The sequence below is a fragment of the Geospiza fortis genome, unplaced genomic scaffold, assembly GCF_000277835.1.
Source record: "Geospiza fortis unplaced genomic scaffold, GeoFor_1.0 scaffold447, whole genome shotgun sequence".
In the NCBI taxonomy this organism is placed as follows: domain Eukaryota; kingdom Metazoa; phylum Chordata; class Aves; order Passeriformes; family Thraupidae; genus Geospiza; species Geospiza fortis.
In genome coordinates this window covers 191,745-211,271 of record NW_005054467.1, presented here as the reverse complement: position 1 = coordinate 211,271, position 19,527 = coordinate 191,745, and the positions used below count along the sequence as shown (strand labels likewise).

Genomic DNA, 19,527 nt, shown 5'->3' with positions numbered 1-19,527 from the left:
TTCAACAGCACTTCAATAAGTGCTCATTATAAATCAACAATTCCTTTTCTTGCTACCTTAAATCTATTCACTGCTCCCTCTCTAGAGGAGAAAATTTTTTTCTCTCATTTTATAACTGTAATTATTCCTTTTTATAGGTTCCCTTTTTGTAGGTTCCCTTGATGAATCTTTCACATTTTTTCTTAATATTGTTTGATCTAAAAGTACACTGAAGCTACCATTTCCAAAGTGGTAATTTTAGCCACAAATCTCAAAAAAGCTAAATAATACAGTTGAGTGAATGCTTTCGTGATGGCTGTTCTTCCAAAGCACGTGGGATAAATGTCTGAAAATGTCTTTGAAATTTAATTGCATAAAAAGAATGTATGTTTTTGAGGTTTGTGTTCATATTGCAGATCCAGCCTAGACAGACGATGAGCAAGTTGCCTCTTCAAGCAAATATCTATCCTATGACTACCATGGCTTATATCCAAGATGTTGGTGTTCGTTTGACACTTCATTCAGCTCAGTCTCTAGGTGTTGCAAGCTTGAAAAATGGTAAATATAAGATGAAAGATATGACAAAGGTCTTTCCTTCATGATATTCTAAAATAGTTCATTCAGGCATTACTATACTTACCTGTAAGCATTTGAAGAGAGGAAAGAAGTTTCTCCAACTCTGACAAGTTTTAGAGTATGTCCATAAGAGAGGAGGAAGAGGTTGGTCCCACATGAGATCCTGTCACCTTCAATGAAAGGTCTCTCTCACCTTCCTGTCTCTCAAACTAGAGACAGAGGAAAAAGATTGCAAAAAAGACAGAAGGAGCAATAAATTGTCAGAACCAGCTATTTTTCACTCAAGATCTCTGGTGGAATGAAATAGCAGAACTGAAGAGTTTATTCTTTTTCATACTGCCCTGGCAGGAGGGGACTTGAGAAGGATGCTGATCATGTTTTTTATTCTGTTTGTTTGCTTTAGTGTAGACAGCTCTAGTCTTAAGGTATATACAGCACAGCCTAACTTCCCTGCCGAGGAAAAACAACAGCAGCTTTTTTTGAAGATTAGTATTAGTGAAATAAAGGATAAATATGACCCTGGGTAAAAGTGAACATACTTCTGAAGCAAAATGATACCTCACAAATTTAATGGAGTACTTTGACAGAGGTGATGAATATGTTGACAAGAAAAATCAATTCATATTAAGAATTCCAAAAGAGACACAGTCTTGCTCCTTGGAGCAGAACAGGGTATGATGAATGGCCTGGAGGACTGGAAACAGAGGACAGTTATTCATTCTATCAGAATGGGGGAGGTATTCAAATAAAGCTAGAGGTAGTGGGCAAAATAAGGTATATAATTTATAACTTAATATGTATAATTTCCTGCTGTAATATATGTTGTCAGTTTAAATTTATATGGTTTTGGACAATAATGGAATGAATACTCAAAAGAGAAAGAGTCCATCAGAAACTGCACCAAAACCTACTTCACAGTTTCTTTTAAGAAAAATGTTATAAATGCTCTGTTCTTACAAAAGGTGAATACCATGCTGGCTTGGTGGCAGCATTAGCAAACACTGACCTATAAAGTGATGCTGTAATAAAACCACAGTGGAAAATACCAGCCTTCTGTACCAAGTCTACCAGATATAAGACCCAAACCACATTTTTTCATGCCTCCCCTTGCTGGAAACCCACTCCTATTGGCCTGATCCTGTGAATGACCCTGATGCCACTGATGTTGTTAAGCACTCATTAAATGGGTATTGGAGACTTAATTAGTCTGCAGAGGCTCTGTTACCTGATAATAGTATCTGTATTTGTTTAACAATCTTTGTCTCTGCATCACAAGATAATGCACCATGTAAATCCACAGACACTCCCACACTCTGCCATTAAATTGGGGAAGTTAAGGCTAGCACTGTTCGACATTTTGCAGTTAAGCATCAGGGAGAAACTGACCTTCTGTGAGCACTTGTTTCAAATCTGTCTGAGGACATTATAGGCTTTTCACCTACTCCAGTTAAATAAAAGAGCAACAGATGTATCCCATAGCTGACATGACATTGATTTCTTGACTGTTTCACTCTTTGACAAATTGTATTCTGTAATTTAAGATATGTGAAGTATCTGTGCCCACTAAGAAAAAAAGGAGAATGAATTAATCTGATTTGTTATCATTAAGTAATATTTCATTAAATTATTAAATTGGCTACCTTGTCTTGAAGGCATGTTGGATTCCTCAAAAAAGAACAGAAATGAAGCTGAAATTTCAGAAGTTGCAGAGTATCATATGCTTCATGACATTTTTTCTGAAGGTCTTTCAGGAGCTCAGAGGGAAGAAAATTCAAAAATCTTACAGTTTAGGCAAGCAAACATCAGTAGCTGTGTGCCTGTGTGTCAGACAGATGTGTCTCAAGGCATAACCTACCATCTGAAAGTTACATGCACAGTATTTTAGGTCAAAATAGCAGGTTTTTTCTTACTCACTGTCAGCTGATTTCTGTCCTGGATAGACAAAATCTGTTTGTTCTCAAGGGAAGGGAGGAACAAGTATTTGAGAAAATCGGGTAAGTGTTTGTAGAGCGCTGAAGTATAAAAAAGACTGCCTTAGTAAGCAGCCTTTTCTAGAAGTTAAATTGTGAGCTTCTTATTCAGGATACAAGCACTTCACTCTTCCAGTTTTATTTAGAAAATATGTACACTTGTTTGAAGATTCAGTGTGCAAAAAACATAACAGCCTTAATTACGTGCCCCAGCCTGGTTTCATTCTGGATATAGACACTTGAAAAATAGTGAACTTCATTGTCCAGGTTATATATAATTTAACATCATGCTTAAAGAGCTATTTTGAGTGGCTGTGCTGCAGTTCAGTATAAACTCAGAATTTCATGCTCAGTGCTTATCCAGTGCAAAGTTCTTTCCTATTCCCACAAGTGAATTTTTCTATACAAGAAGTGATTGTAAGTATTTATATACTCCTGTTGATGCCTTTCTTCCTTCTGGTTCAAATGTGAAACAAAAGAATGGAGTACAAGGTGAAGATAGTTCCTCTACAGAAGTTCTCTCCTACTTGGGAGTGATTCTTATCTTGGATGTTTGATTGCCAAGTATCCTTGTTGCAAATAGCAGTTAATAGTAATGATTTTTCATATTAAACTTTTATATAAACTCTGAAAGTAAAAACTGCTGGACATTCTGCAGAAAAGCTTGTGACAATTTTTTTGAAGGTTATAAACAGCCACAGTCTAGTGGTATTGACTGTTTTTATAATCAGCTGTAATGAAATTGATCAGCCCTAGCTCTTCCAAGCTCAAGAGAAATATTATGATTTTTTAAAAAATAAGTTAAATTTTAAGGGTCTGTTATTCATGTTTAATAGAACCCTTACCTGTTCTTGATGCTAGTGCAATCCTCGTGTTGCTCTTTCAGGTCAGCTGGAAGTGATCATGGATCGTCGGCTTATGCAGGATGACAACCGTGGCCTTGGACAAGGTGTTCAAGATAACAAGATTACAGCTAATGTCTTCCGACTGCTGTTGGAAAAAAGACATGGAACAGATGTGGTAGGATTCACTGTCTGGAATTTTTATGCCAAATAAGATGTAAATATTAATTTCTGTGGCAGCAGTGAAGAACTCAGTAAAGAAATTATTCCGTGAGCTGTAGAACTAAGGAAATGTAGCTTCCAAGGGAGTTTTGTCATCTTGCTTTCATATTCTGGTTGTAAAGACTTAATCTCTCACTATTCCTGCAGTACTTACTTCCTCATTCACGCTTCAACATATGAGTGGGGGTTACTATTGTGGAAGTCTCTTTTTTCTTTTTAAATTTCTTTTTTACTGAACAACCTTTAAAAAGCCTGCTAATCAGTGTGGGTTCTGCTTCTTTACAATGTTAACTGAGTCTAAACAAAGGTTGACAAATAATTTCAGTTGAAGGGGTAGAAAGAGAAAACCTCTTATAAATATCATTTTCTTAGAGAATAAGATTCAAGTGGAAATATTTAGATGCCAGACATAAAAACCTTTTGCTTTCATTATGATTCTTGGGAAGTTGAGACCATTTTGTTGGAAGAGGTTTTTTTATTTGCATGTATCTTATTTTGCCTTTTTGTATCCTAGTCTTTTGAATAACCTCAATTTTCTTTCCAGTCTTTGTATTTTCTCTTTTTTTAAAAAAATCAGGTTTGAGAAGGACAAAATTAGAAGTACATTTTTGTACTGAGGAAGAATCATGATGACAGCACTGAGTGTATTTTAAAACCATTGCATAGCTAAAGATGAGAGGTTGTATACCAAGCTCCTAATGAATATGCAGATAAATTGGAATTAATTCTGGTTTATAATGGCTATCATTAACCACTGTGAGAGGATGATAATATCAAGCTTAAAGCTAATTTTCACCATTTAATGATTGACAGTGGAGTTTTTTTCAGGTTGTACATGTCATTATGATTTTCTAGTTCCTCATCATGTATAATGCAGACTGCATATTAACTGCATTTATCAATATGATGTGCAGCTACCCAAGCTAACCTGAGGTCAGCAGCAGTCTGACTGTGACAGCAATAAGCATTGCACAGGTTACTCCATCCTTGCAAGAGGAAACCTGCAGAGGCATCTATATTGCCACCCAAAAAATTCCTTAGTAACTAGGGTAATTTTTGTTGTGTTAAATTAGAATGTGGGCGTGGTAAGTAAGAGTCATTGGACATGCAAATCTGTGTTTACGTTAGAAAATAATTTGAAACAACAGAAGCAGATCAAATCAGTTAGTGCCATAGTGCTTGTAGTGACATTGTGTGCAGCCTTGGTGCTTTCTGCAGAACCATAAAACAACTTGCTAAAAGGCGCCTCTGGAACGCTTCCAGTCCAGTCCCTGCTCAGTTTTTCTGTCACAACAGACATAAAAGGTTAGTCATCCATTCTGACCATGATCAAGATGTGATGGGCTAGGGTGTGCTTAGTGCCATACCTCCAGGGGAGCTCCTTGTTTACTTCCTTCTAAAAGGAAACTGGTCCACACACACTGAGATTGCTCTGATAAGTAACACAGTTCCCCCTTGAGTGGGGCTGGCCACAAATTCAATTTCAGAACAGTTGCTGCTTCAAGCCAAAAGACTCCATTGGAAAACATTTTGAATTTACCTCAGATAGAGTAAAGGCAGCCTAAACAATGCTGGGATTTTGTAGTTAGTGCAGTATTTACATGTGTCTTTGCATATGTTTGCCAACTTTTTTGTGATACAAGTCAGATATCATCTCAGCAGAATAACAGTATAATTCCCTTTCTTTGTTGAAATCATCTGTCCTAGAGATTTGAAAGTTTCTGTACAAGTTACTGAGAATCTTTCAAAGGAGAAGGGCAGTTACCTACTAATTATAATGGTTTTAAATGGCTGCAGAGGACTTTAAGGGCAATTCATTCTTCTACACTCTTGAAGGGACTTCACAGAAAGCAGAATTAGAGCTGTGGGGGAGTAGGCACAGTCCAAGAGGTGCTGATCCAATGTACAAGCCCCAGGAGCCAAGCAAGATGTTTTAAGGAAACATTTTCTTCCTGTTGCTGCGCCTGGAATTCCCCTTTCATATATTTAGAATGTTCTAGAATTTTGTTTTTCAAAATGTATCTGAACATTTGTAATGTTTTCTGATTCATGTTACTATTTCAGTGTTAAAGTAAGAGTAATCCTCTTTCTGTTTCTTAGATGTGCAATCATACTTTTTTTTTAGCCCAGTTATTCAGAAGATAGTTGTCATAATAGCTTAAAAATAACCATGTCAGAAAAAGTTATGGTGAAATTATATGTAGTTTATATATGTAATCAGCTACAGTGTGACTCATACACTGACCCTGATTTTGTTGTCAAGCCCTATTTTATTATTTACTTCAGGAGCCACTGGAGGAGAAAGTTTTGACCATCTGACATCTTTGGCATTGCAAGCTTTTCCTAATGTATGTTCCAAAACATTTCATTCTATCTTTTCTCAAAAACAATTCTGAAGAACAGATGCTTGCTGCTTTTTGTGAAACTTCCCCATAAAAGGAGAGTATGTGAAGCGTCACATGTGCAGTTTAGAAAGAATTAAAATAATTGTGCATCACTAGTGAAATTACTGTGGAGAGTTTTTATTATCACAGTATCTACCAAAAATTTCTTTTCATTTATATCTCTAAAATACTTCTTTCCTTCCCCAACTCCACCCTGATCAGTAAATTTTAGTGGCAGGGTCCAATGAAACAAATGTCCTGAAGTGTAAGACTCATGTGTGCAGTGAGTGGGTAGAGTGAAATTCCTAGTAATTCTTAATAAACGTTGGTATACTCAGTCTTTATTGTAATAGTTTCTTAATCCTAACACTACCTGGGTTTTGGCTCTTGAATTCTAACTCATCTAATCAGTCATAAATACTCATTCAGATTTTGTCTCTGAGAAAGACTTCAGGTTGATGTGTTTTCCTGAAGCTTTTTGGTATTTGTGGGGAAGGAAGAGACTTGGGGGGGGGGATTTGTGTTTATATTTTCTGTTTAGTTGTTGGGTTTTTGTTTTGTTTTGTTTTGTTTTTTCTAAGATGGATACTAAAGGTTTATTCACAATGACAGTATTGTTTGTTAAGGGACCTGTGTTTGTAGCAAGAGCTGGGGAAATCTCATTTCACTTTATGTTACACTCATTTATTGATAGCTATGTTCCTTAGGCTTCAGATTTTTTTACTGTATTTTTGATAAAATTTCCACATACATATTTTTATTCTTCTAGATGTAACTAATGCTTCTTATATGCTCATTTTCTCCTTGCAAGCAGTTTTCAGCTTGAATATCTCTTTGAATAGTCTTCTAAGACTGTCTTCTCTTTCTTCAGATTTTTAATGAAGAACTGAATTCATGTCATTTTTAAGTTGAAGGGATTAATATTTAGCTGAGTCTGAAACTGAATACAGTTTATTAATACTTGTCAAAACAGTAAATGTTTCTGTCTTTTTGAAAATACAGACTACTTTATATTTATTGTAAATTTTGGAAAAATAATCATTAATACCCTTTTATTTCTGAATCCCAGTATGTTATATCAGTGTAGAAGTGAAAGAAGTAGTAACATATTATTTCATCAAAGACGTAGCTGGAGAAAAGATGCCATGCCAGGCAAACACTTCCTTCTTCAGACTCCTATTTCATACCTTGTCTTGACTAAGCTAATTTGTATAACTGGGTTTATGGACTAGGCTTGAGCAGAGAGCAGAGGATTCAGTGGCTCAAATGGCTCTTACTTTTGGGTGAGGTTGTTGAGAGGAACAATAATACAGTTAATAAAATCACAAGTATGTTGGAGATAATCAAACTGCCTTTCTTCCACCACATACAACTACTCTTTTTTTTTTACTAAATCTCTATAAGTGCCCACTTTTTCTGAAAATTTATGGTTGGTGATACAGCCATTTTTGTCTGATTATTGTGTTGATCTTGCTCCTTATTGATGTGCTTATTTATAATGCATGTGCATGTTTCTTGCTGTAGCAAAAAGCATACATTATACTGTGCATTGCTATGCTACATGTAACCATACCTTAAAAACTGATAGTTAACTTGTAATTAACTTGATGTTTTAAAAAAGCAGAAATTTGACATTGGCTTAATTATTACAATTTAGATGCTTTTTCAAGCCCATGTGTGACAAGTTCAGATACTCTAATATAATTTTTAATTGTAAGTGCCACAGTGAACTCATCAAATATGTATAAAATTGTTAGGGTTTTGGGGGTTTATGGTGGCCACAGAAGGAAAAAAAAAAGACATTTTCCTCTTGTTTTCACACAAAATACTATGGATCTTCTTTAGAGACTTACCACCTGTATTGACTAATGGGTGAACACTGATTTTGTATTTCATTTGAAGAGATATTCAGGTACATGTTACTTTCCAATTTTGCTTAAAACACTACTTTTAATTCATTATTTCTCCTACCACTGTATAGTTCATACTGTATTTCTTATGGAAGAACTTTGTGTTTGCAAATCAAGAGTAATGTTTCCATCCCTTATTTATCTACAAATACCATCTGTTTTCAGACAAGCACTGTCATTGTTTTTATGTCAGGGCACCTTACAGCTTAATTTCCTTCAAATTTTTTTTATGACACAGTGACAAAGATGTGTTGCAGAAAGCTATTAAATAAAGACTGCTTTGTCTGCAGGCTCCATCCCTGTGTTCCTGTTATGCAACATTCTCATCGTGTAACAGGGCAGCAGCCACTTGACACTTGGGTTGAGCAAATAGTACAGAGGACTGCCTTCCTCTGGTTTCTGGACCTACAGCTATGTCGCTTTTGTGTTCTTTTTCATGTAATTATGTACATCTCAACAGTGAATTATTTTCCTTGGTTTGGTTTTACCTGTCTTCATTTGCGTGTACCTGTCTGCTGGCTGTGGTTAGAAAGAAATTTACCTCAGTATTATGCATAGTATAAAACCTTGGTCTCTCCACTTGTAGCTCATACAATTCATCAAAGGATGAGGGTAGGCCTCTTTATTGTCTTTTGTGAGCTTATCTGAGCTAGTGCTGTTTGAGGTCTGAAATTTGAACCTTTCTGTATCACTACTTCTAGGAAGGGTTAATTCCTGCTGCAAGATCTGACTGCAGGGCAGAATCCTTCCTAAAGTAGGGAGAAAGTGTACAAGTCTTCTTCTTGTATTCTCAAATGAAATTACTCTCTGGGAATAACCTCCTTGTACATGCAAGGTTCCTCCAGCAGCAAATTTCCTCCGCTTTGCACAAGGAGCAGAGTTCCAGTGCCTGGAAATTAGCGGGTATCACTGTGGACTTTCTGTCCTTACCATCGGTTGTTTAACTACTTCCTCAATCAAAACTGAACTCCAGAAAATTCCTGATTGCTATTTTCTACCATCATTGGCAACGGGATAAGATCTTGCCAATCTTCTGGGAAAATCTAGCACCAGGTCCCTTCCCCAAGGCTCGGATGGGGGATTTATTTAGGCATTAAGCTGCTCCTCCTGGGTTGTTATTAAATGATAAACTCTAAGGAGAATTAGAATAGAAGAAATAAAACTGGCAGAAAAGGCTATAACTGAAGTATAAAATACTTTTATTGCTAAAGAAGCATCGCACGTTGTCTATCTACTTTTCTGATCACTTTCATCCAGCTATATTGATGGCTCTCTATTTATCAGTCTTAGTAATTGTGGTGGTGTTCTTATGATCATGGTGACTGGATACTTTCTTTACCATCTGCACTCTTCCATAGACCAGTGAGCAATGTTCTCCAAATGATCTCTTTCTAGAACATGATTTCTGTTATGGCACCTGATTGAACATTAACTATACTAAATGTAGTCACCTTAGAACAGTGATAGGTGGAACAGTGGAGCACTAGCTGCTCCTGAGACCATGAAAGGGAGAAAATTAGATTGTTCCTGGTGTGAAACCCAACAAGATGGATCAACAGAAATTGCCTTGGACTAAGAAAATTCTGAATTTTAAATTTTTTTTTTTAATTTTTTTTTTTTTTTTTTTTTTTTGGTAGAATAAGAGACTAGTTATGGGATGTTCAGTAGAACTGACACAGGAGGGGAAGGAGAAAGATTGAGGAGTAACAAGTGGGAAAAGTAAGGGTAAAGGGTGCATAAAAGGCTCTGATGAAGTCCAGTGCTTGACCACCACAGCTGATTCTAGATTATTACATCTGATTTCTGTGCAGCCCAACCTTTTCTGAATCTGTGTGAGCCATTAGCCATCTTCAGGTAAGACTGGGAAACAGAGTGAGTGGTGTGTGTGATGTGTGTGACAACTATTGGAGAGAGATACACTATTGGACTGAGGGACCAGTACAACTGGCTTCCAGTTGCTGGCAAGACCTCTATTTTCTGTGTGTGCCTGTAGACAGCAAACTGCAAGCTAACAGGTCACAGGCCAGCTCCTGGAAGAAGATGAAGTCTGACCTGGTGAATCATTAGGAAGCCTAAGGTCCAGACCTGGAGATCAGAAGGGCTAAAAGTCCACACTGAGGTATCAGTGGCTGTTGAGTGTTCTTGTGAATCAAGAGCATCAAGGTCTTGAACTTCAGACCTGGTCAGTTGGAGGGCACAATCAGGTTTGGATTGTTGTTCTACTTCTGTTTCCCGAGTGCTCTACTCATGTAGGTTCTGGCAAAAGTGCTGTCTCTACTCACATGTAGGCATGGCTATGTGTTTCCATATATGCCTAACAGAAATAATGCTCTTCCTTACTCCTGCATGGTCTTGGAGGAGCAGAACCATGGCAGGCTCCCATCTATCAGCCTGGAGTGAGAGGAATCACCACTTGTTGGCCATGATCAAGTTTGGCTATAGCAGACTGGGAAAAATTCCTCCTGTGGATGCAGGTTTCCCTGGATTTGGTTAGCTTCAGCAATCCCAGGTTTCTCATCTGTAGTTTTAGTGTCAGCTAAGGATTGGTACAGAAAATATGTGGTGATTTTAGAGTCACTGAGCCAACACCCTTGTGGATATTTTATGATGCCTCAGAATTTTCATTTCTTCTATAATCAGCCTCCAGGAGCCCCTTTCAGCTAGTGCAGCAGACATGCATTTCCAATGCATTTTCATTAGCAATGACCAGGTGAATTGATAGAAAATTTTCCATTCCCTGGGGTAAAGAATTAAATTAGATTTACTCTGCTCTCATGGGTTGTCTTTTGCTGGTCACTTCAATAGCTATTGAAAGACCCTAAGCACTCCAGACCTTAGTTCTCAGTTAAAGGACTTGAAACCTATTGCAAAAAGAAAAATATGCTTTGATGTGCAAAAGTGTGACATGATGGATTTTTAAGTGTAGACAAAAATATGTATGCAAACAATTCAAATCTTTATATATATATATCTGTATTTTTGCCCCCAGCATTTCAGGAAAGCCAAATTCTCTGATTTAGCAGAAAATAATCTGGCATCAGTATCCTTGTTTATAGTCTTTTTAAGATTCCTGGAATTTGCCTGTTCAGTACTCACATTAATGACTGTTATTTCTGGTTGCAACTTACCCACACTTTCCTAAAAGTCTAATGGGTCTAAGCCTGGTTTTTTAGCTTCATAGATTACCTGAAGATTATTCTGCTGAAGATTTTTGTGCAGCTTTGAGGTCTTAGATGTTCTGAATCCCACAGCACAGAGATCTTCCTATCACCTTATTTGATTCCCATGCAAAATTTCCTCTGCAATCACCAGTCATTTTCAAAGCTGCTTGAAGTCTTGGTCACTGTTTTCTTTGACAGATGTTTACTTTACCTTGCACTCTTGGACACTGAAAAGGAATTATTCAGCTCAGAAGAATTAACCCAACTTATGTCGATCATTAATTGCTGTTTGTTGTATTAGAGGTGTAAGACCCATCATCTTTCTTCTTTCCTTCTGAAAATCACTAGGAGTTGTTACAGGCATGCAAAAATCCAGCTCCAGGTATCAACCTCAGACGAAAGGGAATGAATCATCCATATCTGGAAGACTTTCAGAACTTGTCAGACTTTGATTATTCTTTCTGTATTACAGTGTGCAACTTTGAATGAATTTAAAGCAAGAACGTCTGATTTTCACTTGGTGAGATAACAGCCAGGCAGTCTTGCATGCAAAGCCTGTAACTTAAGTTGAAGCCCTTTACTATTTGATGTCAACTGAATGAACTAGATTAGGGTCAGTCTGAAACAAAACCTGAATTTCTCTTCTAAGTTGTGAGCCTTCTTAGGGCAATGTACGTATAGAGCACTGTGTGTATTTCTCACTCCTTCCTGCTTAAACTCCACCTTCCACAAATAAGGAACCACTGTAGTTAAGGATTCAAGCTGCTTGCATTTGGTGAAAAATGTAAGTAATTTTAAAACTTAGGCATCTGCCCTTAACTGTCACTTATTTTTGTCATGTGTTGTAAACCTGTTATTCACATCATCAGTGATATTGTCTGCTGTTTGTTTCTCACCTATGAGCAGCCTAGCGCTGTATTACAGAATCAATTTCTCATATAGAAGCAGCATCATGTCAAACATACTGATGGATTGTCAGTCTTTGAATTGTACAGAAAGAAATAATTGCTTTACCCTGTATTTGTCTTTGGAATTCTTTGATTTACATTCTTGATTGCTGTCATTTGTTAGTTTATGATTAAGATATTTTAAAATATTTTCTCCATATTCTTTGGTAATAAAGATGCTCTGAAAAGCGTTTTTGCTCCACAGGTTAGATTTTTCAGTCTAGAAACATTCCCCTTTGATGAGTGCTGCCCATTGGTTTTCTGAACCTGTCAGAGAGAAAGTTGATAAAAATTGTTTCTTGACACATGAAAGAGAATGAGAAACTTTTTATTTCCAGCAATAATCCAAGTGGTTTGGTATCAGACTGTTTTAGTCTCCATCCCTTGATTTAGCAGGCCCAGAATTATACCTGTTTCCAGATTGTATTTCATTGTTCTTACACACTGAGTCAGCATCCACATTTCAGCATGTTAGATTAAGTAGCGTGTATGCCAGTGGGGGTTTACTGTTATGATTAAGGTTTTTTTGGGGATGTTGTCACTGCAGAGAAGACTCTGGAGGAGGATAAGATAATGTGACTTGATAAACTGTCTGCCTCAGTTTCCTTTTCTTGGTTTTATTTGGGAAATTTTAGATTACTTATCTGCATTGAAAAGTTCATTCGTTCTCCATTAACTAAATTGGTGTCCAATTATCAACTCCTTCAGCTTTACTTTCTTCTCTACAGAATTTTCCATTGATTTCTTCTGTTCAATTACAAAACGATTTCTGAAGAGTCTAATTAGCATTTTCCCCCTCTAATTAAGGACCTTAGTTAGTTAATTTAAACACTTGGCAGAAAACCCTCTGAGTCTCGGAGGCAGAGTGGCTTTTCCCAGAGGCAGTGGCAGCGCAGGAGCGGCAGTGTCAGGGAACAGCGGACACAGCACCGAGCTGGTTTGTGGGAAGGGTGAGGCAGGGCAGAGCAGGTGCAGGCAGGGAAGCCATGAACAGGCAGGAGAAGGAGAGGGAGGGGAGGTGGTCAAGCTGACCCTCTGAGTGAACCCCTGATCCCTCCGAGTCCCGTGTCCCTTTATGTCGCATTACCTGCTTGTATGTGCTGAAGTCCCTCCCACAGCCCGATTTCCCTGGCATTTTTTCCCAGGGTTATGGCCATCTGCCCCACCGGCAAGTGGTGGGGGATCGCTTACAGCCCAGTCGTGGAAGCTTCTCTGCCCTGACCAGCTGCCAGGCAAAGCTTTCCCAGGGACAGGGCTGCCAGCATGTGTACAGCCCCAATAGGAATCCTTCAGCTCATGCATAACACATAAATAAAAATCATATTCGTCCCCATCACCCGTCCCTGGAAGTGTTCAAGGCCATGTTGGATGGTACCCTGAGTAACCTGATGTGGTAGGTGGCATCCCTGCCTGTGGCAGAGGGGTTGGAACAAGTTGACCTTTAAGTTCCTTTCCAACACAAGCCTTTCAATTATTTCTGTGAGTATCAATAAAACAGCTCATTTCTGATGTAAAGGCACTTTTTATAGATGAAGGTATTCTTGAAACTTGTTGCAAATTGTGATCTAATACTATATTCGATTATAGTTTGTGTCTCCTCAAAACTGAAAATTTAGAATTATTCACCTTACTTTTGATGACAGAGGAAGAACCTAAATGAGGCTCCATTTATGTTTACTGCACAGTCATTCAAAGGGTTGTGTGTCAACACAGTTTCCAACTGGATAACTGTATGTGGATCGTTAAAAATGCAGTATATGCTTTGGTTTGAGCTCATTAAGCCAGCACATCATCTGGCATTCATCAGATCCTTGCCAGTACTTAATGTTTGTAAGGCAGCCAGAGGCGTTCCGCTCACACTTTGAGTGATAAATGCTGCCATGGAAATTGAGGAAATGATGTCACTTTTGAGAGAGCAATACTTCAATTAGATGGAAATTGTGGGACTAGATCTTTTGATGCGCATCAGCAGGGCACTGCCGAAAGCCATCCACATGGTGAAGTTGTGCATAGAGTAAATATTCTTCCCATTACATTGTGTGTGTGCAAACCCTTCTCATCTCTGTTTCCAGACAGTCCTGTTTAAATTCTGGATCACTAGACTTGAGGGAAAAGACATACTCCAGCCCTTAAATGATTGTGATGTACCTAGGGGACAGTGTGATTTGAAGAGTCCCCTCCCAGTCTTCTGTGAAAGCATTGTCTTCACCATGCTTGCAAAACACTTTTTCCCTTGGTCGCCTGGCAGCTTTTGACACCCTCTGTATGCTCCATTCCCACTGCTGTTACACAGATTCAGGGAACGACTGCACTTTTTCTGCTGGTGCAACCATCCAGAACTGACTGTCGTTCCAGATGTGGGAATACAAGATTCAATATAAAATCTCCACCTAAGTCTTAGTTCCAAAGTGGATAATGCATGAGAACAATGTTCCAGCTGGTGATATGACATTTAGACAACAGTGAGAGCAAAAATGAGCCGCGGTGAATCAGTTCTGGATCTAGCATTTGCCAGTCCTTCAAGGCTGTGCTTATCTACAATATTTTGTTTTAAATAGTGTAAAAGGATGAATAGATTATTTTTCTGATTCATGAGTGATTTGTAAGACGTTTTAGAAGACCTCATTTTAAGTTTTCAGATGCAAGCAATCAACTTACTTTACATGGGGAAAAAAAAAGGTGAAACATGAGAAAGTGAATGGCAATTAAATGTTTTGACTGACTTTAGCACTTCTATGGCAACAGAGTGAACAGTGTTCCTTTTGGGGTGAGAAAATGAACTCTTCTTTGAAATAACATGGATCTGCACATTTTCCCTGTGTATAGGCACTTGAATGGAAGACTTTTCTATTAAGCTGTGCATAGAGCAAGATTGCTCATACTGTAATTAGAATAGAAGAAAATCATGGCAATGAAGGCTGCCAATGATACTGAACTTTTCAAGGTAGTGAAAAAAAATCAAGGCTAAATTGAGGAATTAGAAGACTCAGTACTGATTAAAGATGCCATGAGATGATAGATGGAATTCAATAGAAATAAATGCAATGACACACGTGGAGGAGCAATCCTTTGCAACAATCCACTTTTATCATTTGGAGGTTATAATAGATTCTTAAAAATTCTAAGCCTCAATGCTTAGTAGATACCAAAGAGCCAGAGTGTTATTTATTACTAAGGAAAGCACCAAGAATAAAACAGAAATTACCATCTTTCATTGATTTGGGCCTGGAATATTTTCAGATTCTTCACTGTCAGCTGTATTTCGTGCTACTGCAGAAATAGAAATAAATATGCATACATGCAAACACACCCCAAGACAGAAATTACTGTTATGGTTTTCTGTTATAGGCTGAAAAATAATCTTCCCCTTTGCTTTAAGTGTCTCCCATTTGTTTTTTATTTCGATGTTTCCAGCCTATCATAAAATGCAAATGTAATGTATCAGTGCTTAAGATACTATATTTTCAATAAACTTTCCACAAAGTTTTTGCTAAATATCACCAACAAGCGCGGATTCATCTGATTAAGAATGCAAGGCAAAAATAAAAGCAAAAGAAGTTTTCACTTCCATTTCTACTCTTGTCTTCGCTGACATTCTAAAATAGAAATTGCCAGTTTAAAGTTCTTTTCTTTTCTTTTCTCGGCTTCTCTGGAGCTTTAACTGGTTGTTGTGAATATGTAAGATTTGGTTATCTCAGGTTTGTAAGGCAACCTCTGCAGCCAAGTAAAAACAATGCAGATATGAAACTTTGGAATGTACAATAGTTGTAAAATATTCGATAAAATACCTTTGGTTCCTACTGGCATGACGTTGAAGTAAAATTTCTGGAAGAAATCTTTTGCAATGCAGTCCAAGACAAAGATGCTAGCTGCTATTTCTTCCAGCAATAGTTTGAGAGAAATAGATTTAAAATAGAAAGAGGGATTTGGGATACAAGTTGGAGAAAGCAAGAAATACAGGTCATAAAATAATGTGGAAAAGGAGGCCTGCAAAAGGCTGTCTGCCTCTCCATAGACAAAGAGCTACTGAATAAATGGGAGCAAATTTCTGAAGTAGTAACTAATTTCTTTTTTCCAAACTGTATTGTTCAAACATCAAGGGCTAACACAGAAGCACGAGGGATTTTGTAAAATTAGGTGTCATCATAATTTTAAAAGATTATTGTTCATAAAAACAGCAAGTATATCTATCAATAGAAGAAAACTAGTGGATGACCAAAATTTTTCAAAAGTGGTTGAATGGGCAGTGTAGAAATTAAAATTTTCTGTGTAATTACTGGAAGTATGAAGTAAGTGAATTTCAAAATTTAGACATGTTAGTGTGTTAACTTGAATCATTCTTTTGTATTTTGCAGAATGAAGAGAAGGCACCAGTCAGTTTTCCATCACTTCTTAGCCATATGACTTCTCTCTTCTTAAATCATCCTGTAATTCCAATGACAACAAACACAGATTCAGGTGTCCCAGAGCTGATAAGTACTTTTGCTCCACTGATGTCGTCCATGCCTTGTGACATGCATATAGTCAATCTGAGGACAATCCAAGCAAAGGTAAGGTCAAACCACTGATTTTTGCAACCATATGATGTTGCTTATTGATATAGTAAAATAATCTATTCTTGTAAAGTACTTTGTGAGCAGGTTAATATGGCATGATAAACTGCAGCGTGATGATGAGCTTTTCTTAATTCTGCAAGAACTGGAGACTTGTGTCTGTTTGAATAACAAGAAATGAAGGGATTGTGTTTTTTCACAACATATTAGCACACATAATGCAAGATTCTTTCTCTGGAGGGGGTTCTTTTCAATAAGTTCCCAAAGTTTAAGAGAGAACCATTCATATGCCTCAGCCTTTTCTATACTAGAAGAATTAAATTTAAGGTCATTAGAGTTTGTTCTGAGTATGTTTTTGATAAAGAATATAGTTTTAACCCAAAATTTATTGTTAAAATGTTTTTAAGCTTAGTTACAAGATCTAATTTAGCTATTCTAACAGCATCTCATGATTGGTTCCTGTGAAAATATTCTCTGGTAAGGAAACCAAAACCAAACCAAACAAACAAAACCCAAACATCTAGCCAACACCAAAAAAACAAACTAACAAACAAAATACTAACAAAAAATTGAAACAAAAAAAAGCTCTTCTGTACTCAGTGTTTTTCTCCTTCAAAGGAAAGAAAGGTGTGTAACCACCACAATGTAATTTTCCCTTTGATTAAATGAGGGACTGGAATTCATTTTGCATTATTTTCCTGCCAACTGTTCTATAAATTCTTTTCAGTTTTCCAGCTCCTTTTAAAATGTGATTGTGTTAACTTTATGTTGCATTGCAGGGCTGTTCACCAGTGCTGCTAGCACAGTGCAATCCCTTTTTAATTCTGGCATAGTTAGATACAAACTATTTGTCCCTTTTCCTCTAGAGTCTCCATGATGGCTGGTTTTGTCTGTATTAACATGAGATTATATTCTGTTTAATCTGATCTTCATTCTGTTTTAATCTCTATTTTAAACAATGTTTGCTTTCTCATGCTTTCTGTGTAAGTAGCTCAATCTTGTGTAAGGCCCTTCAGCTGTGGCTGATTCTTATTCTGAATTTCACAGTGGAAGATTTCTTGATTTTATGGGTCTTGTGCCCTTGAAAAGTTAGGAATACCTTGATGCTAAATTAAATCTTCACATGAAGTGAATATTCCATACTTCGCTGTGTATATTTTTATTTACTTCAACCAGGTCAGCATTGCAGGTTTACTTCAACATACCAACTTCAGGGGCAGACCTTCATGAGCATCTTCCCTCTCTTTTTGAGGTGTAAATCCCATCCCCTGGTTTGTATGGTCTGTATATGAAAGCTGTGAAAAGACAGGCTTGCTCAGTGCCCGCTTTCAGAATTCAGTGTTGCTACTTCTGAGTGGATTCTCTGGTTTTATCTGGGCTGTTGAGGCCCCGCTGTCCCAGCTGATACAGGAATGTTTGAGGCTGTGATCTCTTCTCTGTCCACAGCTGTATGTTTCATTGGTTACTGATCCACGGCTCTTGAGCCTGCAGCATTAATGGGCCTGCTTCAAAATGAGAGCTTGCAGCAGTCATAGAGATACAGAATGTCCTTCTTCCCCACAGCAAAAATGCTGCTATGCCATGCAAATAATTCTGTAAATCTCTCCTCATTTTCTGCTTCCATTCTCTTGCTTCCAAGAATTTGAATGACAAGTGACATAATTCTGGCTAATTGACACAATGAATTTTTTCCCAGAAATTTATGCCTCTCCATTGCTTAAACTGTTGAAGTTGATTTTCCATAATCCATTAAAATGACAGAGAAGAGGATACCAAATTAAAATAATTGTTAAGATTTAAGGTAGAAATCAGAAAGAATATTGTTTTTGTTGTAAGACATCTCATCTTGTCATGGAAGAGTCCAATCCATTGGGATTACAACAGTTAAAGATTTTTTTCTTAACAGAACTCCAGCTTTTCAGAATACAGGTATTTTACCTTATGTAAATAAACTGGGATTCAAGATCTAGAGCACAGTAGATTTGTCCCTTTTTACTAAGCATAAACACATAAATTTGCCGTGTTGCCTAAACTTTTCAGTGTGTGTCTATTAGCTTACAGTAATTGAATTTTAAAAGAGTTTAAATGCTTTCTCTTTCTCATCAAAATTTTAGAAGCATTGCCCTGGGATACTGGTTATGAGAAAGCCTAACAATTAATTTTTTTTCTTTATTTTCTTTTAAGGTCACATTTTAATTCTCAGAGATCAGAATCAAATCAAACTTTGACATCTCTTCTAAGAAAGCTTGTTAGAGATTTAATAGCACAGTCTTTAGGGCTTTTTTGTTGAATATCAATGCTGTGAAGTTTTACAATGTTAAGAATGTTGTAACTTGTTGAAAATTGAGGAGATTGTTACAGGTTTTCATGCAGTTAGCATAGTCATGTTTAGAAGGTGTATTTGGTATAAATTAAGTTCATCCTTGCTCAGACATTCATAAACCTTAAACATATTGAATCTAATTTGCATAGTGATGATATAAGAACAGGTAAGTTAAAGTAGGTGTGGAGGCTGTGACAACTTAATCTTTCACCTGCTTTGATAATGGGTTAGAACAGCTTTATTTTTTTACAGAGGTAAAAAAATATTTGCGTGTTAGAAGGTGGAGTACTAAATCATAGATATTTATACTGGCCAAAACACTTTTACTCAGGGTATCATTAATTGTGTGTTACCTTTTTGTTTTAAATCTTTTGAATCTTAATAAGGATAATATTTAATTCTAAAAAATTGGGAGATGAAATATTCATGCCATCATTTGAAATGCATGCATGCATTTTTTATGCAGATTACTAGAAGATAATTTAAGTGAATTAGAGGAAGTGTTGATACCCATTACTGGCTTGTCATTTCTAACATTAATTTACCCCATAGGAAGTCAGGCTTTTTCAGTATGAATTTTAATGTTTCCCTAATCTGATGTTTAAGGAGACAGTATTATTTTGTGTGCATAAAAATATCTACTTTTAAGTGCAACTGTCA

At 37.0% G+C, this 19,527-nt stretch overlaps 1 protein-coding gene across 1 annotated transcript in view; it reads left to right on the top strand.

The window, feature by feature from the left end:
- Nucleotides 1–19,527, top strand: part of MAN2A1 (mannosidase alpha class 2A member 1) — a 93,568-nt gene that overhangs the window by 69,150 nt on the left and 4,891 nt on the right. Inside the window, exons 17-19 of the mRNA XM_005428027.3 lie at nt 396–537; nt 3,412–3,545; nt 16,347–16,541. Of these exons, the coding sequence (XP_005428084.2) occupies nt 396–537; nt 3,412–3,545; nt 16,347–16,541 (471 nt within the window). The remainder of the gene's footprint in view (nt 1–395; nt 538–3,411; nt 3,546–16,346; nt 16,542–19,527) is intronic.